This window comes from Gymnoscopelus braueri, assembly GCF_963280865.1.
Source record: "Gymnoscopelus braueri genome assembly, chromosome: 23".
Taxonomy (NCBI): Eukaryota; Metazoa; Chordata; class Actinopteri; order Myctophiformes; family Myctophidae; genus Gymnoscopelus; species Gymnoscopelus braueri.
Genome location: NC_137625.1, coordinates 20634705 through 20658480, shown reverse-complemented (window position 1 = coordinate 20658480; position 23776 = coordinate 20634705). Strand labels below are relative to the sequence as shown.

At 43.0% G+C, this 23776-nt stretch overlaps 1 protein-coding gene across 5 annotated transcripts in view; it reads left to right on the top strand.

Annotated features, from left to right (window-relative positions):
• Positions 1–23776, top strand: part of ppp1r12a (protein phosphatase 1, regulatory subunit 12A) — a 72663-nt gene that overhangs the window by 30974 nt on the left and 17913 nt on the right. For 3 of the 5 annotated variants that reach the window (XR_013932663.1, XM_080421722.1, XM_080421720.1), the window contains exons 4-15: positions 7359–7518; positions 8264–8408; positions 9765–9839; positions 10014–10096; positions 11960–12117; positions 13339–13472; positions 16788–17012; positions 17345–17436; positions 17808–17924; positions 18533–18685; positions 19685–19834; positions 23097–23255. Coding sequence is in view for 4 of the 5 variants with exons in the window: in XM_080421722.1 (XP_080277848.1) it covers positions 7359–7518; positions 8264–8408; positions 9765–9839; positions 10014–10096; positions 11960–12117; positions 13339–13472; positions 16788–17012; positions 17345–17436; positions 17808–17924; positions 18533–18685; positions 19685–19834; positions 23097–23255 (1651 nt within the window). In the remaining variant the exon portion in view is untranslated. The remainder of the gene's footprint in view (positions 1–7358; positions 7519–8263; positions 8409–9764; positions 9840–10013; positions 10097–11959; positions 12118–13338; positions 13473–16787; positions 17013–17344; positions 17437–17807; positions 17925–18532; positions 18686–19684; positions 19835–23096; positions 23256–23776) is intronic. The other 2 variants (XM_080421721.1, XM_080421723.1) reach the window with 2 other exon arrangements.

Here is a 23776-nt window from a genome sequence, read left to right as displayed (position 1 = left end):
TTTTTAGCTCTGTCTTTCAGATCTGATCTGTGGCAGGAGGTTGTAGAATTTATCTGTAGCTCAAAACTGATATATAGAGGGGGGGGGGTATTGAGTGGAAAATCTGGCATCATAAATTTATGCAATTCTTTGTAATAAAGACATTTTAAAAATCCTCTGTTTTGCATTTACATTTCACAAAAGAGAGTTTCAGAATGCTTGAACATGAGCTTGCACATTGCAGAGAGTTTCAGAATACTTGGAGCCTTGGACATGAACTTGCACATTTCCCATAAAGGAAAAGCTTTGGCATTGCATTTGTGTGCCTTTCAGTGTTCGTCCTGAACGCCCTCCATCCCAATAGGTTGGAATCAATGTGGTTATTCCTTGAAAGCAAGTCATGGCAGGTCCTCACTTGGCTTTGTTTATTAGCGGTACTGCTTGATTCACCAGTCTCACTCGACCTGACTAACATACCAACTGAACATTCTGCCGGCGTTTATTATGTCCAGGTATGTCTTGTATGCACAGGTAACTTGTCGTATAGGTTTTTTCCCCCCCAGTGAGCTGGGGCACAGAGTCACCTGTCTTCTTTGCTCAACACGCTTGAAGGAGCTTACATAATGGAGGAATGTGATCAAGTTATATATTTTGTGGACTTTTCTATTTTTGGTCAGAGCATTCTTGAGGTGATGAAAGACGCCCCCCTCCTCCGGTGAAAGGCCATGTACAGACATGTGTTAATAGCCTTGGGGCAAGGGATCACTCCCCGGTTCATATGGCTGAAACCACAGATAATAGATGGTTGGCTCAGTATTCCCAGTAGTGCACTTTGTTGCTGTTCCATTCATGTTCCCTTTTTGTTCTAATACTGTACATTGTACTACAGTGGAAAATGTACATGACATGTACACCTATGCAGACTTGGCTGTGACTGGCAATTAGGTCCTCTCTGGTAGGCAACAACCATCATTGGATGCCATATTTGACTATGAATATCTAACTGTATACTCAAACATTAACAGTAAGTGGCTGATGACTTTTAGGCTGCCTCAGCCACAGTGGCCAGTCATTTAAGAACGTTTTCATACTATGATAATTGATGTTTGTTTTATCTTGTCATGTAAAAACATGGACGGATAGCTGAGCATTAGACGCATTGTTGATACATCAACCTACCTGTATCTGTTTAGAAATGGACATGATCAGCTTCCAAGTGCATTTAGGGCGACACACACACACACACACACACACACACACTCACACAAATATCCCTCATATCATTTACACCCCCTGTCTGCTTTAGCCGAGCCTCCTCGTAGGTATAGTCTAGTAAAGGAAGCTGTCAAGTGTAATATGAACCAGGTCTGGGTGCGTGGTGGAGGTTAGGACAGCAGTAGAGAAATCGTGAAGGGGGCCATATGTGGCTTTGACATCCCCTAACACTCTTCTAACTGAAGTCCCAAGAGCTTTAAATGCAATGGTGGTAATCACCCCCAGACTGCTGTTTGTTAGCAGGTTATGCTCCTTAAAGGCATGTTACGCAACAGTGGCTGGGCTCACGCCCCCCAAGCTCTGTGCATCTCGGCCAGTGGCAGTTGTCAAACATTGTTTGACAGGACTCAACGTACATACTGCCTGGTTCACACAGCATCCGCCATGCAAACTCCCTAAGGCTGTCTCACTGACGGATGCACACACACCCAAACACGTGTCCTTTCATATGCACATAGAGCGAAGGCTTTATAGCTAAAATTATGTGTTTAAAAAAAACTAATCTAGGAGAAACTGAGTGCAGACTACTTTTGTTTATTTCAAGATCATTTATATTAGTCACTGTACACTATATTTTGCGCAAGGTCATAATTATTCTCCTAGTGTACATTATGAAATGTGCAAGGAACTTGAGGAGAATGCTGCTCATTTTCAACATTAAACATTTACTTATCATTACTATACCTTAGACCTGTAGCCTAGGACCGGAGAATCCATTTTTGCGGTCATGTGATCAGTGACGTGCGGTCGATGTACTCTTCTTCTACTCAGTAGAAAGGGGAATTTAATCTCAAACTGAAATGGTGTGACTTGAATATAACATTTAGACTTGTTTGAGCCTTTACAGCCAATTCAGTTATATTGTGTACAAGTGCCATGTCTTGTGAAACAGAATATATAACCAACTACAAAAATGTACTTGCACAGCCATTATAAATTCTTCCACTCGCGGAGTGACGTAAATACCCTCATTTGGACTGATAACGTGATGACGTCTCTAACTGAACGGCACCTGATTCTCCAGAGAAGGGGGGAGGGTCATTTCTTAACACACAACAGGTCTAAGGTATAGTACTGACAGTTTAATGTTGAAAATGAACAGCGTCCCCTTTAAAGGCTTGATATACTTCGAGGCGTACCGTGTTTCACACCGAAAATACTCAGGACTGCACCCTGAAATTCAACGATTCGAATAGTCAGTCGAAGACCCCTCAGTCGATGCATATTATTTGATTTGAGCACTTTTTTCTTCTTCCCAATATAGCGCCAGCTTCTAGCTCTGATGCACTGCCACCTACTTCTAAGTTAGTACTTACTTCCTGTAAGTAGAGAGGCAGAATAAAGCCAGTATTACAAATTTCCAGTACATGTAGCTCTTATTTTGAAATCCGCTCAGATTTTGGAAATATCTGAATTTGACACTGGTCGAAAGTAAATAAAAGAACGGACATGGATTAAACGCAAGATTTTGGTCAAAGTTCTTATTTACGATACAATATGAAAACCATGCTCTAGTGACTAAACAGTTTACACTCTTTGGAAGCGTATTCTCTCTGAACTTCTGCAGCAGTAGGTTAGTCATTCATCATCTCATGCTGGCTACACTAGCGTTGCACTAACTAAAGTATCATATGGCTCTGTTGTCATTGTAGCCTACTATTATGTCATAAAGACTGATTTATATATAAAACCAATAGTTGAATATTCACGTTCCGAAATCCGAGTTACATCCTTAGTCGTTAACAGCCCTAGAAAATAGTAGATCTACAAGCTTACAACGCATAGCAATGTACGTGACTTTATGCGAATGTGTTCTTATGAGATAAACTGAGTGAATCCACTGTTGTCTCGACCTCACCACTGCCATGCCAAACAATCCACAGCTCAACTGTCCCATGTTGAGTGGTAGCAGGCAGCATTATGTAACGGGCTGTTGTGTAACGCCTCTGTATGTTTGTAATGTGATTTTCTCCTCTGCCGTTCAGAGACCCTAGTCATGAGGTTAAACTCGTTAAAGCGTGGCCATGGTTGACCCCCTGTGGCCAGGTCGACCTTCAGATCCTATCCAAAGCTCTGTGTGGGTCAGGTGACCAGGCAGGCCTCTGCTCTGGCCCTGTCATGGGCTGAAAAGGGGACAATCCCACTTGTGGCTCAGACTCACACTAACCCCCTTTGGCTTTGCTGCCCAGAGGTTATTGAGGGGGCCATTTGGATCGGGCTCTAGTCAGCAGTTTCCTCTTCAGCTGAGATTAAAGCCGTTTTAATTTTGTCCCTTTTGCTCCTGACTTCCTTAAGAAGCCATGGACTATGAGGTTTCCTTTGAGGATCCTCATGTTTGCTCCGGGGCAGATTCCTTTGGACATTTCATTTTGTTTTTTACCAGACCATATGTAGACTTTGTGAGAAGGAAGGGAGTGAAGAAAGACTTAATCTGTCTTTTTCTGGTCCAGTGGATTTTCTGTCTATTTTTTCTCTGTACTGATAGAAGGGGCTGCATTCTCTTGGAAGATCAACTTTGTGCTGCAGGTCAGCTCCTCCACAGGACTCCTGTTGTTGCCCTAACTAGCCGGCTCCCATTCACCAGAACAGTCTGAACTAACCAAGTAATACCTACTACATTGCTCTATGTTGACCTGCTAATGAGAGGGCACATCAGGACAACAAACACATTATTCTGAATACTTAAGGACATGGATCTGAAGGTGCATAAATGCTGAAGGCAGTGCTTCCATGGTTTGTTGTTTGCCTCTGCCCTTTTGCAAAGTTCAAATGGTCCAGGCAAGCTGAGAGTACTAATGGGCTTATTGATAAATATAAATATAAAGATAATTTATCTTCATGCATGGGCTTCAAATGGACTGAGGCTGAGTTGAATCTGTCACTGATTATCCAACTGTCAATGCTCTGTTATTCGGACAATGGGTGGTTAGTTATTTGTTCCGAGTTGTATTTACACAGATGCAAAAATGTGATTGATTGTTTGAATACTTTATTAGTCAGAAATGTAAACAGTACAGAGTACAGAAGGACATTTAGGCTAAAGGGGTAACGCAAAATAGTCCTGGTCCATTGTCCATTGTTTCCTATGTATTCAATTTATCAACATGGCAAATTAACACATTCATACCATGTCATCAACAAATACAAATCTCATCCTTCAGATGTAGGTAGGGTAAATGAAGACTTATAAACCTAGTTTCTATATTTAAATATATCTTGTCTCCTCATAATTTCTTCCCACGGTTGAAGAACACGGCGTGCAGACAAGCAGCCCTCTGTTTGTGAATTTGTGCAGGAATTGAGCATGGTCCTGTTGGCTGACAGATCTATGTCCTCCCCCGTCCCTGTGGGCTCCTGGGTGAAAGTTAACTGCTCCTTCCCTTTGCCCTGATACCCAGCGCTCTCACAGACACAAGGCTGTCTCCTTCCTCACTGAGTTCACTATTGTCCAGTTCACTTTTAACTTTATCCCCTTTAACCACAATGTGCGATAGCAAGTAAGAATATATTATCGCTGACTAGGAAAAGACACTTTGCTAAAGGATTTTCAGGCTCCCCCACCCAGATAAGCCCCCCCCCCCCCCCCCTCAATTTTATTATCCATGCTTTGGAACCATTGCTAACAGAAGTCGGCTTTTCGTCAAAGCTCAGTCTAACCATTTAATAGCTATTTGCACAGTGACAGGAGACTGATGTTGACGATTCCATGGGAGGAGAAAAAAGAATGTATGCGATCAGCTGAAGCCTTGGCTTCTTCCCCAGAGCACTCGATTCATTGTTTACGTAGTTCAGCACAATCGACACTACAGCTGAGTAGGCAGACAGACACGCAGCCCTGCGCTCCCCATGTGTCAGGCCATCTTGCGTTCCACCCAGGTGTCAACAAGACAATACGCGTCTGTTCTCGTTGCTGCCATCACACACAGTGTATAGCTTTAGACATACTGACCCATTTAGCCAGGAGAGGCCTGTGTATGGGTTTCTCTCCTCCAGGAGCTTTGTTGTAAAATTGCTTGGCTGCTTTATGCCAATATTCTATCGCAAACAGGCCATGTGCTCATCAGTACCCTCTACTGTTGATAGGTGAAATCGTAGCAGTGTAGTGATTTTTTTTTTGCCTCTGTGCCCTAGCCACAACGCCACAGTAAACGCAAATAAAAAACATATACCTGGACTCAGGGCTCAACTGATGCCAGTGCTTCTTGCGGTTGTGTGAAAAAAATAAAAACAAATTAAAGCAATATTGTTGTTGTGTAACCCTCCATTTAAAACCTATTCAGTTTCTGTAACTCTTCTCTTTGAGAATAGCTGAATTTATGCAACTTACCAGAAGTACAATTACCCCTACTGCTGTTGCTCAATTTTCCTTTGCCTTGATGTAGACACACAGAAGCCATTATGTCTCATCTTGTTCTGTCCCTTTCTCACAACTGCAGCCAACCAAGCTTAAGCTGCCTACACTACGCTTTTCTCACTGTGAGGTTGGCCACAGAACAGAGTGAAGGGATAAACACAGTCATCAAGAAGGGAGCCAGGTTGCAGGAAAAGTGGGGAATTAAAGAAATGTAGTTTTGATTTAGTGTTGAACGTTATCAGTGATGGTCATAGTGTCCTGCGTCTCTGACGCATCAAACAAACCATTGCGGCGTCCACGGAACGCATACTACTTTATCCTGCTACGTTATGAACAATTTAATGCACTTATAATGTGGGACATTCCTGCATTAATATTATACCCAGAGCCAACGTGAATGCACCTGCGGGACTCGTCTCCTTCTCTCCAGAGTGGCTGCCTCTCTACAGGCAGCAAGCCCCCCTCCCTCTCCGCTGGCTATGTGTATAGTGTATATATATATTCGTCGAACGGTAGTGTTGCGCACCGAAACTCTGAGGTGCCGCAACATTTTGTAAATCTTTTTTTTTTTCCAGTGCGACACAAGCATAAATCAGACTTAAAATGTAAATAAATAATTTGAAGGGAATCCCACTTTGTAAAAACACAGCAATAAATATTACTTCTCCAACAAATATCTCTGTTCCGTCACTATTATGCTTCCCCTTTCTAAAGAGTAGTGAACACAATGTACAGTTGGAGATGTGTACTGTAGGCACAGAAAGGCATAAAGTAGACCTAACCTAAAGGTTCTAACTGATCTTTACTGAGATTTTCTGTCCAGTGGACGCATGCTATTTTACCTAGACTTAACAAAAAAGGAGAGCATTTTTGGTAAAACCTTTTCCCCCCAAAATTATTCAGGTGTAGTTTTTTCCACTGCAATTTCTCAAACTACACATGATTTTTATTTCGGAGGGGGGGGGGCTTTTTTATGCCTTTATTGATAGGATAGTAGGTTGACAGGAAACTGAGCGAGATGGTGAGTGACATGCAGCAAAGGCCGTCGGAATCGGGACTTGAACCCGCGACGCGCTGTCAGGCTACTTTGGAGCCTAGATGCACGGACCGCTTCGCCAGCGGTCCAGGCCAAAACTACACATGTTATTAGGACTCGTAAAATGTCCTTGGGACTCATTCAAATGACCACCAGTGAGTCCCGGGACTCACTACATTGAAAACCTAACGTCACTGCTTTATGCTTCACATAAGGTTGTAAACTATCTCCCTTATTCTATATCTTGTAGCCATTTCTCACTGCAGTAGTTTTCCTGTCAAGATCATGCATTTTGAAAGTGTTATTGTACAATTTATGGAATTCAGAAATACAATTTAAATACACCCTGTCTTGCATACGTTGTTATCTCATTGAATGTGCTTTGAAAGGTCGCATGAAACGGGGTCAAAGTTTAAATTAATTTGAACTTGGAGCACAGTGGCACATGTGTAAAATTGGTGTGCACGGGTTGCCTCAAGGTTCAGCATCCATCACTACTTCCTCCGCAGGGAACAATAGCTCAGCCGCCACAGAGCGATGTTTGCCCGTGATCATGTGTATGCAGTTCAACTTGTAGGAGTCCAGGGCGCTCGGGTGGCGCAGTGATAAAGTGCCTGCCCACCATCACGGAGGTTGTAAGTTTGAATCCACTGTGGTGCATCCGGCTTTGTTGAGCCTGTTAACCTGCCTCTCTTCTCTGCTCTTCTCTACCAGGGGTGGATATCGAAGCTGCCCGAAAGGAGGAGGAGCGGATCATGCTGAGAGATGCCCGGCAATGGCTCAACAGCGGTCAGATCCAAGATGTACGGCACACCAAGTCAGGAGGAACTGCGCTCCACGTTGCCGCCGCCAAGGGATATGTTGAAGTTTTAAAGTAAGCATGCGTATCTTAAAGTGCAGTTCATCTATGATGTTGTATGGACATCACTTACTGGCAAAACATAACAGCCAAGTTCTGAATCAGAGGTTGTGTAATATGGCAGTAAACAGTGGATCATTGTAAGAGTTCGGATTGTAAGACTTTCCTCTGTTACAGTAAAGGGGTCTTTGTAGCCGAGGCAGCGGTAAGGCTTGCCATTGGTTTGCTTCTTGTTTGCTAATCAAAAACATGTCTTGGTCTCTGGCCTGTCAGAGCACTGTTGAGGCATTGTCTCTGTGAAGAGTTAATGCAGCCACTCTGCTGTAAGGGAGGCACTGCAGCTCCATGTCCATCTGGTCTGGGAAGCCTGCCAATACAGCGCTACTGCCACAGATAGTGCTAAGATCGCTAATGTGGATCACAGCTTCCATACTCTGAAGACAATGGGTCAAAATGTCACACCAGTACATTTACTGGCAGCGATGTCAAGTCTCTAACATTTGCTGAGCTCATTGTGTCTCTGCTGAGGGATGACTAAGCTTTTAAGTTTATTTGTGTCTGTTTTTAGTTTGCCTTGGAGGTCCTGGTTGTGCAGTATCTCATCAATCTGGACTGAGGCTACCAGGCTTGCTGGTGCATTTCTAAATGTGTGGACGCCGGCAGCAACATGGAAAAATATTAAATTGCACTCCATGGAAACCAAATGTATTAGTTCTCATGAAGGCTATTTTTTGTTTCTACCTCTTCCCCTTTCGTGCAGGCTTTTAATCCAAGCAGGGTATGATGTAAATATTAAGGACTACGATGGCTGGACACCGCTCCATGCAGCAGCACACTGGGGCAAAGAGGAGGCCTGCAGGATACTGGTGGACAATCTGTGTGACATGGACCTCATAAATAAAGTGGTGAGTGCCCGGCTTTATAGACTGGGATAAGCTGCAGCTCTATCATGCATAGCTGGCTATGGGTCCTACAAAGTATTATCACAGTATAGAACTAAAGTTGAATGTCTCAATTGACCCAACTTTTTGTTGCATAATTCAACAACATCCATCTTTTACATGTTCTTACTTAAAGGGCAAGACCACTTTGGTAGAGGTTTGGGTTGTGTAGTTACCTTGCCATGATGTAACTCCAAAGGTGGGCAAGAAATCAAAAATAATTGCTCCATTGATTAGAAATTGATAATTCAAAATATGCTCCTCATTGACTTACATTGTACGGTAAAACAGCTCTCAAAGTCACTCTTTTAGCACATAAACAAACACAAACAAAGTTGATTCAGACAATATAGAAAATCACCAAACCCAGTATTGTTTTTTTTTTAAATAAAAATGTCAACTTCCTGTTGATTTTGCCATTTTTAATAAGTAGAAAACCTGGACTGGATCCGGATCCAGATCTTCAAATAGTAAAATCAACAGGAAGTTGACATTTTTATTTAAAAAAAAACAGTACTGGGTTTGGTGATGTTCTATATTGTCTGAATCAGCTATGTTTGGGTTCATTTATGTGCTAAAAGAGTGACTTTGAGAGCTGTTTTACCGTACAATGTAAGTCAATGAGGAGCATATTTTGAATTATCAATTTCTAATCAATGGAGCAATTATTTTTGATTTCTTGCCCACCTTTGGAGTTACATCATGGCAAGGTAACTACAGTACACAACCCAAACCTCTACCAAAGTGGTCTTACCCTTTAAAGGATAAGTTAGGAGATTTTAGAACTTGCCTCTTACATTATCTGTAGTACCTGGACACGCCGAAAATTCAGGTAAAAAAAATTGCTGTTAGCTGGAATGACAAGTTTCCAATTTGCTAGTGTGTTGCTAAAAAACACTAAACCAATTGGTAAACACATTTGTAGGCCAGGCTCTACAGTGGATTTTGGAGTAAACTGAGAGATACACAAATTATACCAAATTACCACCTCTTGAGCCTAAATTCTCTGCAAGTCCAAGTACAGCAGGTGTGATCTACTGTATGTAGGTCTAAAATCACTGAATATAACCTTTATATGAGACTTACAAATGACACAGACTAAAGGAGACGCAACAGAGAGGTGTTTTATGTACACTTTTTCTTGTACTGTTGAAACATCCAATACAAAGAATAATAGGCTCTATCTAATTCTGTTTTTAATTGTTCATATTGTACATTAATGTATCTCTAATCTGTTACCCAGCCCCAAGTGTGGATTTTATTATTTTATAACGGTATTTCCTAGAATAGCATGTTTTGTTGTTTGTTTTCCCCCCTCAGGGTCAGACAGCTTTCGATGTTTCAGACGAAGATGTTCTGGGCTACCTGGAGGAACTACAGAAGAAACAGAATCTGGTCGGTTTCGCTCTGTCCTCATTGTGTCTACAGATTGCATAAAACTTCACATATCAGCACGACTCAAATTGAAGAGTCATTCGAATGAGTTTTAGTCTTAAGTATTACCTTTTATAAGCGACTGACATCATCTCTCTTTGATGTTATTGTTGACGGCATTTTTCTTCTGCGCAGCTGATGAACGAGAAGAAGGTTGTGAAGAAGTCTCCCCTGATAGAAACGACGACCACGGGGGACAATAACAAGCAACTCAAAAAGTAATTATTACAGTTTTACAATTCTCTGTTCAGAAACTTTAGTAGTAGCTTTTGGTTTGTATAACTTTACCTGTATCCTATATTATATTTGGCTAACGGGGGGCGAGCAGACCACATCATCACGCTCATGTCACTATGACTCAGCCATAATCATATAAGGAGTTACCAATGCAGCTAGGCCCAAATATAGTGTGTGTAGTCTAAACTCAATGTGTCGTCATGGCATCAGGCGCAAACAAATCAGTCAGCTCCATATGGAGCTTTAGAACAATCACTACCATATATGGAGTATGGGTTGATATTTGTTACCAAGTATGGCACCGGCGGACCACAACAACAGAAGGGCAACATAGGTGTGAGGGCTGCGAAGCGGCCCGAACTCGAGGTGTGAGGGCTGCATAGCAGCCTGAACTCTAGATGTGATTCCCCTTGAACAAACCAAGCAGTATCTTATTGTTTTAAAATGCCATTGAATTAAGTGTTATGTGCCCAGCTCTACCATATGCATAATAGATGACTACTAGTTGTCTCCGCCGAAGGTGGAGAATATGTTTTCGCTTCGTCCCGCCGTGTGTGAGCAAACATTGTTAGCCAAGCTAACATTGGGCAAGCTCCACGTGACACGTGTCAATTTGTTGACACCAATGCCTCTGATTGGCTAGAGGGACGCGTGACGAAATAAAATTCTATAAATAGGTGTGTCACTTCAAAAAGCCATTACTTTTTGAAGTGAGGTAAAACAGGATCAATCAGACTTGATTGGAACAGTACCTTCAGTAAGTCCAAATCACCCGTCTGTGCGTGTGTGTTTCCCTCTGAGAACACCTAACATTGGTCAAGCAAAGGCGCAGAAGGCCAAAGCTAAGAAAGCATACTCATCTACAACAGTAACACAGAAGAGGACTAGAGTTGAATTGATCCCACAACAAGGCCGAAGTCTTAATACGTGTTAATATGTTGACACCAATGCCTTTGATTGGCTAGAGGGATGCATGACGAAATACAATTCTATAAATAGGTGTGTCACTTCAAAAATCCGTTTACGTTTTTGAAGCGAGGTAAGACAGGATCAATCAGTCTTGATTGGAACAGTATCTTCTAGTCCAAATCACCCGTCCGTGCGTGTGTGTGTCCCTCGTGCGTATGTGTGTAACATTGGTCAAACAAAGGCACAGAAGGCCAAAGCTAAGAAAGCATACTCATCTACAACAGTAACACAGAAGAGGACTAGAGTTGAATTGATCCCACAACAAGGCCGAAGTCTTAATACTATAACAATTGGCCACCTTGATCAAATACATTATGTAGCACTAGAGAAAACTGACATAGATCAAACACACCAATCAACTGCTGAAACTGTTCAAGACAATGAAGATGAGGAAGACAGACAAGTATTTGAACAAACCAGTCAATTACGACGACTCCCATATGATAGATTGCTTCAATGTAAACAGAGCATTGCTTCAATTAAACAGAGCTAAGAATCATAAAGAAAGAATGAAATTAATCAGAGACAAAGAATCGCTAAATGACAAAAGACGAAGACTAGCCATGAATGCTGACAATATGACACAGCAAAGATTGCTACAATCTCTGGAAGAAAAAGTAGAAGAGTCTAAAGAGAACATCGAAAGGAAAAAAAGGAACTGGTCAAAGTATTCAAATAATGAAAGACAACATCAACAAGCACATAACACGAGTAAGAAGAAACGGTACAGATCACAAGAATTAGAAGTTAATGAAGCTGCTCTCGCAGTCATTAGTTATTGCTATGATAATATAATTGCTATAGTCTGCTGGCGGAGACTTGTGCTCCGAGGAGCACATTTTCTAGTTAACTAATAGTTTTATTGTGTCTTTTAGCAAAGAAACGCTGCTTTTGGAGCCTGAGAAGACAGTGCCACGCATTGAGACCTTAGAACCCGAGAAGGTGGATGAAGAGGAAGAGGGTAAGAAGGACGAGTCAAGCTGCTCCAGTGAGGAAGAGGAGGAAGAGGATTCGGAGTCTGAAAACGAAGCAGGTATTTGTGTGTGAAACCTATAATTTAATGTATCCATTGTACGTCAACATTTTAATCATGCTTAAGCTACCAGACAAATTCTAGTAAATTTAGACACCGCCTCATAGGGTTGCGTGCTATGATGATACTGGTGGCTGAGATTTTGCAACTTATTAAAATTGATTTAGCAGGGATATGGTATTGCTATCAGAGATCGTTCTCACCACCAGTCCACCCTCCAACATTAATTTGGCCTAAATCCTCTTTTTACTGATGATGAATCCGGCACTTCAAAATGATAATAGGGAAGGGCTGAACATGATGTACGCATGTATGCATGTTCTGTATTTCCATTTGCCCACTATAAATAATTTACCCATTGATTACCCACAGTTAACTGGATTGCTGATGATTGTGATGTAATGATGTTTAGGTTCATAAGCTATGTTGACAATATTCTAAAATCATTAAGTCAGCTATGCCCTTTTTGATACAGAGTAGTCTAAAGATCTTAATTTTTCACTTTTAACTTAGAACTACTGTATAACAAAAGAATACAAATGAATAAATACATCTGATCCTGCTGCAACTGCAGCTCAACCATATATAAATAAGTGGAAACGCTTCTAAATGTTTTCGGAGTACATTTATTTGCAGGATTTAAAAAAAGATGTAGGAAAATACAATGAAACAAAATGAAAAAATGCAATGAAATGAAATGCGTATGTGCCTTCTTCTCTCCGTAATAATGTCACGGAATTTGTGTTATTTCCCTGAAACTTTAATCGTGTTTGGGTGGGCTTTTTTGGGCCCTGTATTTGATAGGTACAGTGTAGAGAGATAGGAAACACACACAGAGAGAGAGAGAGTAAGGCAGTGAAAATGCAGCAAGTGTTCCGACCGGCTGGGAATTGAACCGGGAACAGGTCAGGCATTAGAGCCCATGTGGTATGCGCCCTAACCATTCAGCTATCGGATCGTCCCTAGACTGTCATATAGTATGATCGGAATCTCATGCAGCGACGTCCCTAAGAACCCCTTACTAATAGGAGTGTGACTTCTATCCAGAAAGTCTACATTAACAGCCAATTTGACCCGTAAACATGATTCATTCAGTCTATTTTAAAAAGCTCAATGGAAGTCTCTTAGTTGCTCCATCAGCCACTGTTTCCTGCTCTGCTGGTGACTTCCTTGTTGCCTTTGACACAAGTTTACATCTGCTTTTTACTTTTCCTCCCCTAGAAAAGAGCAAGCCAGCTGCTCCAGTTAGCAACAGCAACAGTACGCCACCTGCCCCAGCCAGCATCACTGTGTCCTCCTCCCCAACCAGCTCCACCACTAACCAGGTGACCACTCCCACCTCGCCCGTCAAGAAGGTACGGACTGGTGGACAAGTCTTTCAGCCTCACCATCTTCCTCTTATACTCAAAGATGGGCCTTATGATTTTATCACCAAAACGTCCATATTTCTCTATATCACCCTGTTTTCAGACGGTGGTGATGCCTGTCTTTCTGAATGCTTGTCTCACCTCAACCCAGTCCAAGTCATAAATCTATACCTGCCGTACTGATGGCTACTGCCATGTTAGACTTCGTACTCATTACATTAGACGTGTCAACGCCCTGTTACAATGAATACAATACAATTAACCAAACCGTATATTTAATTTATAGCCAGTTGAACACAAACCCAATTTCATGGGTGGTTGAAGATGCATGGGTTTACATTAATGGCACGACGGATAACACCAGGTCAATTATCCACCAATAGTAGTGCATTGCGGTGCGTTGAACACAGAGCCACAGTAAATGTCACAGAGGAACTGTGGACGAGAATTACCATTCAGTTGACATTAATTTTAAATTAAGCTTCAACAAACATGGCAATAGTCTGCACAAGGGGAGGGGTGATCGGTAGCTTTATGCTGGGTGTTGTTTAACATTTGACTACTGTAGAGTTGAGAGGACTCTATAGTACTCTGCTTGGCTCTATTCCTAGAGAGAGATTTGTTAGTTTTCTATTCTACCCAGATAGTTAATGGCATTTCCCTGGTGTCTCAGGTTTAAATTAGGCCCTAATTAGAAGGCTTGACTGAAACCCAGCAATACTGGATGGTATTACTGTTGTAGAGTAGTTGGAACATTGAATATTGTTAATCATGGTTCGATTAAACCAGGTCAGTGGCCTTGTGGTTAGAGTGTCCGACCTGAGACTGGGAGTTTGGGGTTCAATCCCTGGCTGAGTCATTTTAGGGTTAGATTGGGGGTGAGTCCCTGCAACATTCTAGCTTCATTTCCAGGGGGTGCCTCACGCGAAAGGAAATGGGAGAACTGTTCCTGACCTATGGGCCAAATGGCTCAGGAACTGTGGGTTCACAAGGCTGCTCACTTCTTTCTTTTTGACTAAACTCGGATTGTTATCCCTTATGCGATTGCTGCCCTCTGCTGGGAGCATTAGGCCAGGCACTAGCATTTAGCCTACCTACATGTGCCTCATGTTCTCTGTCTGAAATGAGCGATCGTATCAAAGGTCATCTGAAATTGGAGTTGTTTTGTAATAGTAATATTTTATTAACTGTGTGCGGTTCTGCTAAACATTGCCATTAATTAAAAGCAGAGAGAACATAAGGGTAACACGGCAAGATCATCGATACCAGCTGCATACAACCCCCAGGTGTTTACATTCGGAAATCAGTCAATAGGCATTGTACACACACTGAATTGAAACAAAAGTCCATCCAGTGGCTGGTGTGCAGCACATCACGCCACACCACCACTTCACAACTCTCCCAAGTGTTCATTCATTACTCTCATTCCCCTAAAATGATCTTGTTGTTCCAGTCCTCCTTCTGAAGCGTGGTGCTCACAAACAGCACAATGTCCTCTGTCTTAACAAGAGTGAGCGAAAGATTAACAATGTCCAGTTTGACACTAGCAGCAAGTCTCTTGTCTCTTGTCCCCTCAATGGCTCTCCTTGTATTCATAACAGAGCCGTCTCTCATGCCAACCCAGAACAATAATGATGCCCTCTGTTGTCTGACAGTAAACATTGTGTGGTGTGACCAGGCCTTTTTAAAATATCGCTCTTTCTCTCTCTCTACCTTTGTCCTTGCCATGAAGTGTGTTTTTCTGTTACTGCTGCTTCTATAACTCTTATTTAGACCTTTTCTTTTCTCAACTTTCCATTCTGTATTTCTTTCTACCTCCTCTGTCTCTCTTTCTTATCACGGGCTCTTGTCTTGGTTGGCTTTAGTCTGATTGTATGACTCCCCTCATGCCTGTGGCGGAGCCAGGCTGTCCTGCATTGTGGCGCAAAGGCTTGCGCAAAACTGGCATTTCTCTTGTGCCCAAAAAGCTGATGGTGAGGCATTGGTGTGCACCGGAGTTGTTCTCTTTTCCTACATTATGCACCTCCGCACTGACGACAAAAATACATTAAAACAATTTAAAATCCCTAACCACTTTTGCCCAATCCAGGCGATGCTAACGTAAATCCTCCTCCCCATATCCTTGCGTCACTCACTGTCCCAATGTGTTGTTTCCGCATGCATCAACAAAACGCACTGCCCTGACACCTCAGCATTCTTCATACCGTGTGTGTGTGTGTGGCTTCTGTGCTGCTTTGCCATTTTCTCATCATCCAGCTGTTATGTTGTGTATTTCTGATATTTTGTTTTGTGTTATTATTATTATTGACCAGAGCTTGTGTGTGTGTGTGTGTGTGTGTGTGTGTGTGTTGCCTAACGCAGCCCTCTAACAGGTTGAATAGATCATGCATTGCCCGATTTGCCACTTTGTTCTGTATGTTGTCTTTTTTTCTTCAATGATCCTAAATGAAAAGCAGGAGTGAGAACGAAAGGTTCTCTGTTCTACTGGGTAATAATCCAATATTTGTTTCAAAGTCAGCATTTGATTTGTTTAATAACTCTGGTTAATTGTTGCCTCAAGTAATATAGCAAGACATGACCGTGCCTCTCTCACAACGGTATGTCTATCTAACCGCCCTCTTATTCATTTAACCACAATAACCCTGGTGTCCCGATTTGAGACAAAAGTCTTACTGTGTAACCTTTTCAGTAAAACAAAAGTACATTTTCATATAATGGTATATTTTTCATTCCACTTTATTGTGAACGTCTCCAAACACTATTAAACACATTTGTTTTTTATTCATGAGTGTCTGCCCCAACACTTGCGCCAAAATGACATGGGCACCAGAAATGTACCGACAATGTATTTATGTATTTTAACGTGAATAAATACTTTCGGTCAACGTGTTACAAAATATCCTCGGGCGCTAGCACCCTGCAGCAATCCGTTTTGAGCGATACTTCTGTATGGACAAACGCTGTAATGACAACCATTAAAAGTTATGTTACAAAGTACCCCCCCCCCCCCCCAAAATAAAAACCCTATATACTGTCGTATGACAAATTATATAGGGTTTAAGTGGTTAAACCAGAAGATGTTGTCAGGTTGGTCGCAGCTCCACCAGGAGCACCTTTTGTGGTACATTTGTACACAGTGAAATCCCATGTTAAATTAACACGAAGGATTTTCCTGAGTACCCTCATTAACCTCTGTGTTTGTTTACTGAGACAACTAAACCCTGGACTGCTGCCTTGATGGTCATTTAAAGTTCTAATGCTCATCTAATGGTTCTGTCTTGGAACATTCTCCCTGCCCTCCAGGTGAGCCCGCCTGCTGGGAAGGCGTCGACTAAAACGGAGGAGGAGAGGAAGGACGAGTCTCCGGCGTCGTGGCGCATGGGCCTCAGGAAGACGGGCAGCTACGGGGCGCTGGCGGAGATTACGGCCACCAAGGAGGCTCAGAAAGAGAAGGACACGGCCGGGGTGATGCGCTCGGCGTCCAGCCCCCGCCTCTCCTCCACCCTGGACAACAAAGACAAAGATAAGGTCAGAGAAGGACAGTTTCTTTTCCTCCTTTTTTTCTTAACTTCTTGAGGAAGCGGCGCTGCGATGTCTTCAAATGAAATTGTGGGCCGTTCATGTTTTGTTGAGCGACACATAATGAACTTGCTTAGTTTTGGTTCACTTGAGCAGTTGAGTAGAGTGGACGTTAATTTGAAAAGGGAAGAATAATTTACAGTCGGCTCGTAATAAGTTGAAGCTGTCATGTCTTGCTGCGCTGATGTTAAATATGGAGCTGTGTGAGAGCTTTCAGAAAGCTTTTTGAACATCTCTAAATGGTCATTTAAATGGGGTCTGTGTTGCCTCTGTGTCTACAGGAAAAGGACAAAGGAACTCGTCTGGCCTATGTGGCCCCAACCATCCCCAGGAGGCTCGCCAGTACTTCAGCCATCGATGAAAAGGAGAACAGGTAAAGCCCCTGGCTCTGGTGTCTGTTACCCTTTTTAAACATGCATTGGCAGCAGCGCCACCTGCTGCCCACTGCAAGTGTGTTGCAGGCCAACAGTCTCTGTGCTTATGCATGGTGTGTGGCTTCCTGCAGCCTGTCTGTTGAGTCTATGAATAGAACAGTACATTTTATTGAGCATTGTTATCCTAACAGTTAATGCTGGATAACGCTGAATATCTACTATAAAATATATTTTATAGGGTATAGTAGGGTTACATTTCTTCCCCCAGGATTAGACTGACTGGTCTTATTTAAAACATTTCCATCGTGGGGGGTCAGTAATTATGTTTTTGTGGAGATCCTGGGTGCTATTTTAGCTTGTGGTTCCTCAGGGACTCAGCCGCTAGTCTGGTACGTAGCGGCTCCTACACCCGGCGACGGTGGGACGACGACCTGAAGAACAGTGAAGGAAGCGCATCCACCAACCGAACCCCCAGCTATCAGCGCAGGTTAGCCCGCGCCTCCATAACAAGCGCTCCCAAAAGCTCCCCTCCCCTCCATTATCATGCCATCAGATCAGCGTCCCATTAGATCTGAAGTGGTGCCCATGATGTCATCTTAGTTACTTTAGCTTAAGTAGCAGTTTGGATTATAATAACCGATCTTGACTAACAACAGTACAATGTAGAATAGCAGTATTGTTTGTTTGTTTTGCCTACTGTTCATGTCACTTTGATGTCATCATTAGATACTGTATGTGCATGTACATGCTTCCAATGTTCAAACAGCAGACTGTGAAAGCCTTGCAAATGAGCCTCCCTCATGTTGTCACTGCCACGGAGTGTGTTGCATGACTGTACTGGTCCTGTCTGGTTGTTGTGCCATCTAGTTTACTATTATGTTTATTGGCCTCTTTGTTTTTAAGAGACAAGTCGACCCATATGGTTCCTAATTAACTGCTATTCCCATAATTATTTATGGTGCAAAAGCCAGACATGGCCATAGTCAGAGCGCTTATTGTCTTATATTTGTTTTTTTTTTACATATTTGTATGCGTCTGCGTCCCCTGCTAACATGCCTCTCTCCACCTGCCCACTTGCCCCCTGCCGCCTGTCAGCACGTCCCACACAATAGCGCTAGGGCGGAGTGGCAGCACGCGGGACGTGCCGGCCAAGTCCTCGTCCACATCCAACTTGGACCCTAACACCTGTAACACTAAACCCTGGCAGCCGCCCTCTTCCCACTACCAGTCTTACAGCATTTACCGCAGGTATACCACCCGCCTCGAGCCTGATTTGTACTTTGTCGTACGGCAGTGTCCCACACCGAAAACAGCCGATCTAAAAGCTTGTAGATCTGCTGTTTTCGTTGCGCGACACCATCGTACGACGCAGCATAAATTAGGCCTCAGCCAGGCTCTACCACCACCACCTCTATCTTCTCTCATTGTCTCCGCTATGCCAAACAGTTTGTTTTCTACTTGTTGTTATGGCTACAATTGTAACAAAGGCAAAGTCCAATCAGAGGTTGAGATATTGTGGGATGTTTGGGTCTTTTTCTATTCTTTTTAAGAGACACCTGGATGGCTGGTTCTGACTTGGCTTGTTTTCTCAATGTGGTTTGAACAAAGTTGTTTCCAGAAATTGACTCAAATGTTTCAACAAGTTCATTTTTGCTATTTGTTGTACGACGAAGTGTATACAGGGCTTAAGTGGTGATACTGGGACAGCTTTGGGCAGCCTTGATTTTCCACACATTAAGCCCGGATTTATACAGTACATGGTTGCGTGGCACATGGTTGTGTTGCACATCGAAAATAGTAGATCTATTTGCTCAACACATCACATCATGTTGTGAGCTTGTAGATCGGCTACAGGTCGGAGTGCGACACGATGTGCAACCAAGTATAAAAAGGCATAACAAGACTCCAGGAGCATGTCAAGACTAAAACTACTGATGCCTTCATGGAATGCATTCACCTACAGTCAAAAAAATATCCATTCATTTGATTAACAATAATTGCTTGTTAATGTGAATGCATTCATGATAATGAATCCAGCAAATCAAGCATTATGTTCTAAGCTCCTATGCTTTATATGCACATGTATTTGCAAGAGGGTGAAATAATTTCATAAGCTCCCTAGTTTTCCACTTGACTCTTTCTTTCCGTCCCTCATTTTTCTCTACTTGTCCTCCTTCCTTCTTTGTCTCCTCTGCTGACTATGCTGTGTTTGGTGTGTGTGTTTGTGTGTAACCTCTGGTCCCATAGTGGCTCCTTTGGCAGAAAGCATGAGGAGCTAAGCTCATCCACCACCTCCTCCACCACCTCATCTGTTACCTCGCCCACGGGCCATCGTGGCCTGCTCTCCAGCCTGGGCTCCTCCTCAACTCGCACAGGCTCCACCAGTCTCACCAGCAGGTATGCACGCACACGCACACACAGGATCTGTAAGAGATAGCATGAACCTCCGTGGCCATTACTAGAATTGTCACAATGATACGAAATATTACCTTTGCCTTTTTAGGCTTTTTAAACAAAACTTTCACAGGGCAGATAAGACAAATGACTAGAAATAAATTACTGATTATGACTAGTACCATTAATCAGTATAAATAATGGCCAAAATATCCCATCTTATCATTTTATACTTTGACATTGTTTTCATTTTGAAAACGTGGATATGATTATGACAATTATGCAAAAAGGATTGGGATTATCCCAAATACTTGTGGTGATCTCAAATAATTGCAATCAGGCGATTATGTAATAATTGTGACAAGCCTAGATATCAGGCTCTCAAGGTGAAAATCCTCACTGACGGGTAAAAAGGAGCAGCTGGCGACTCCACGTGTGTCAGAGGAGGCATATGGTCGTCTCCACCCTCCAGACTAACAGTGGGAGTTTGCAGTGATTGGGACTGCAGCACAGGGAATTAGCCATGACTAAATTGGGCAGAAAATGGAAATATAAGGTGATAAAAAAAATATATATATTTTATGATTAGTCAAACAACCATGGTACCAGTTGTCAGAGTACTTTGTGACAATCTCTTGGTGGCCGACTGACTTCCCACTCAGCACTGAACTCCCTGCGGTCCTATGCGCGATACACATGCCAAGTTTGAAGTCGATTTGAATTGTTTTCTATAATCGATTACGTTGATAGGACCACTAAAACTAAAAATTCTAAATAGCTAAACTAGACAATATACAAGCTCTCATGTGTTGTGAGCTTGTAGATTGCTATTTTGGCAATTGTGTTGTTATTGAAAAAGAATGTAAAAACAATTAAAAGAAGAAAAAACTCATTTAATGTTTTTGTATTTTTATTTTTTTTGTCTATTTTATTAAAATTGATTATGTAATCCAGTAAATCTATTGGTCCAATTAACTGCTGCACCCCTAGTTTCTGCAAAAGGCATAATTTTGGTAACTGGCTAGATGTAAATCTGTGCAGTTTATATACCATGCTGATGTGTCAACACAAAAGAGTTTATACCAAAAAGGGCCCTGTGTGAACATCGCCAGTTGCTCTTGTTTTAAAGCCCCCCATCAGTATATATGTCACAGGTAAATTGGCATTCCAGGTAAATTGGAAGGGGAGCGCTTGTTTTTAGGCACGGGGCTTCGGGCGAGGCTGGGCTTTGATGCGACGCGGACCTGTCTTTTGTTTCCCCCCCACGTAGCAACCAGGAAGCTACGCTAGGGGAACGCTGAACACGCGTTCACACGCACACGTGATAATAGTTATTGTCCATGACGGAGGCGCGCCGACTCAGCAGAGCTTGAGGCCGAGGAGGCGCGCCCTCGCGGCCTCCAGGCGCGAGTGCCCGCGCTGACCGGCCGATGCTCTGCTAGTCGAATCAGCGCCGTCCAAGTTGTGAACCGATAGGGACAGAATAGTTCTTTTCATGGATCACTGTGTGTGTGTGTGTGTGTGTGTGTGTGTGTGTGTGTGTCAGGGAGAAACTAAAACAAAAGCCAGAACACAATAAGTGTCTTAACTCTCTCAGTGCCACGCCCGACATATCCCGAGTTTTTCCCGAGTACCCTCAGTGCCAGCACGAGAAATCCCGAGTTTTTACTTTTGACTGTGGTCGCGCTATTCTGTATATTTTTCATGATCACTTTCGCTTCCTGACTACATTAGACTCACCCGGAGCCGGATGTAAAAAATAATAATTCATTTCCGGGTCACGTTGTTTTTCTCCGGTGATTTTCGGCCAGCATAGGGAAAGTCACGGTTTTTCACACGGTATAAAAAGCGAACGGAGAGGTCCACGTCTACTCTCTTTGGTCTGGGTGACGATCAGTCATCGTAGTCGTGTATCGCATCGTAATTTAGCCTGATCAACGATTGTCAAAAATGTCAACATCCGGTTAGGACCGGATATGACGTGAGCCTGTTTGGGAGGGGGCGAGTGAGCCAGCGAGATCATCAATGTGTCGATTTGTTGCTCTCTACTGGTAGAACTGTATTATGGGTTTAAAACCCCAATCAGATCATTTATTTGAATGAAAAATTACAAAATTAAAAAATAAAAAAAAAACGCAAATTCCTGGCAGTTTGGGAGTACTTTATGAAAATACTCTTGGCACTGAAAGAGTTAACAGTCCTGCTTTCAATAAACCAAATTGAAAGCATGAGCATGTGCGTGCGTGCGCGCGCGCGTGTGTGTGTGGTCGCGGCCATATATGTTTGTGCACTTTAGTTGGGAAGCCTGGCTCGTGGCTCCCTCTAGTGTTGTTTCTAAATTGAAAGCATGAGCGTGTGCGCGTGCGTGTGTGTGTGTGGTCGCGGCCATATATGTTTGTGGACTTTAGTTGGGAAGCCTGGCTCGTGGCTCCCTCTAGTGTTGTTTCTAAATTGAAAGCATGAGCGTGTGTGTGTGTGTGTGTGTGTGTGTGTGGTCGCGGCCATATATGTTTGTGCACTTTAGTTGGGAAGCCTGGCTCATGGCTCCCTCTAGTGTTTCTACAGAATTGCTTGTTGGGTAGTAAAAACGCGCGCCCCTTTTCCAATTTACCTGGAATGCCAATTTACCTGTAACATATACTGTATAAGCTAGTGGCACAAGGGAACATTTTTATGGTGTGGCTCTGCAGATGCTGTCTAGAAGAGGCTCGGTCTGTCTGTGTATGTCCAGACTCGGAGCTAATCTCACAGAGATTCTAATGTATTATAGTTTTGGACATGTTTTTCTTTGATTTTATAATGGTAGTAAATGGGGCTCTGATCTGACTGAAACCTTGCCCAAATGTGGAGTCAATAGATAACTGATGTCACCGGCTGGCCACATTAAGATCCACATGATTTGATTTTTGACAAATAAGTGAATTTTGAGTGACAAGTTTATAGTTATTTGGCTAAAAGTGATGTGGAAGTTTCCCAAGCCCATTGTCTAGAGGGACCGTAGCACTGTGACTTAAAAGAAGCTTATCAAATCTGGGCTGGATTTGATGTGATTGTTGAAGATGGAGGGGAGTGTTTTTTGTTGTGTACCATACAGTACCATGTGCATGGTTTGTTGAGAAAATTAGGGACAGAACAGCAGGTTAAATTGGCTGGGACTTAAAAAGGGTTTTTGGGGTGGAATTCTCCTTTGTAAGGCAAGGTATGACTGAGGTGTGTTAAACTTGTGGGCGTGTTTAAAATGTGTGTGTGTCCTTTGTGTGAACAGGTACTGGTCAGAAGAGAGTGCAGAGAGGGAAAAGGAGAAAGAGAAGGAGTCTGCAGCAGTCATCCCCACTATAAACACTGGCTCTACCACCACTACATCTACCACTACCACCACCACCACTGGCACTATCATAGGCTCTGACGGCAGGGAACGACGCAGGTAACCCCCCCCCCCCACACACACACACACACACACACACACACACACACACACACACACACACACACACACACACACACACACACACACACACACACACAGTATACCCACAACCCCTCTGTGTCCATTGTTTGTCTTCTTTGAGACATCTAACACAGACACGCCTTAGTCTTCAAGTCATTGTCTCTGTGTAGTTTCTCTGGTAACACACACACCAAGCTGGGATCATGGGCTGTTTAAGGTGATCCGGATGCACTTCCTCTGTTTGAGGATTGGGTGTACAATCTTGTGCTTTGTGTACACAGTGCTGTGCAAGGGAGGAGGTTGTGTGTGTGTGTGTGTGTGTGTGTGAGTGAGAACACACACAGGCTAGCCTGCACATGTGAATGTGTGTTTAAATGGGGTGGGGTGTGCATGTGTTGCTGTGACGGTGCTGAAATAAGCCACCTGTCATGGTTGTTGGGCAGGGTTGCGATGGGGCTCTGACTGCACCAGTGAGTTGTCCTTATAAGGAAGATGGG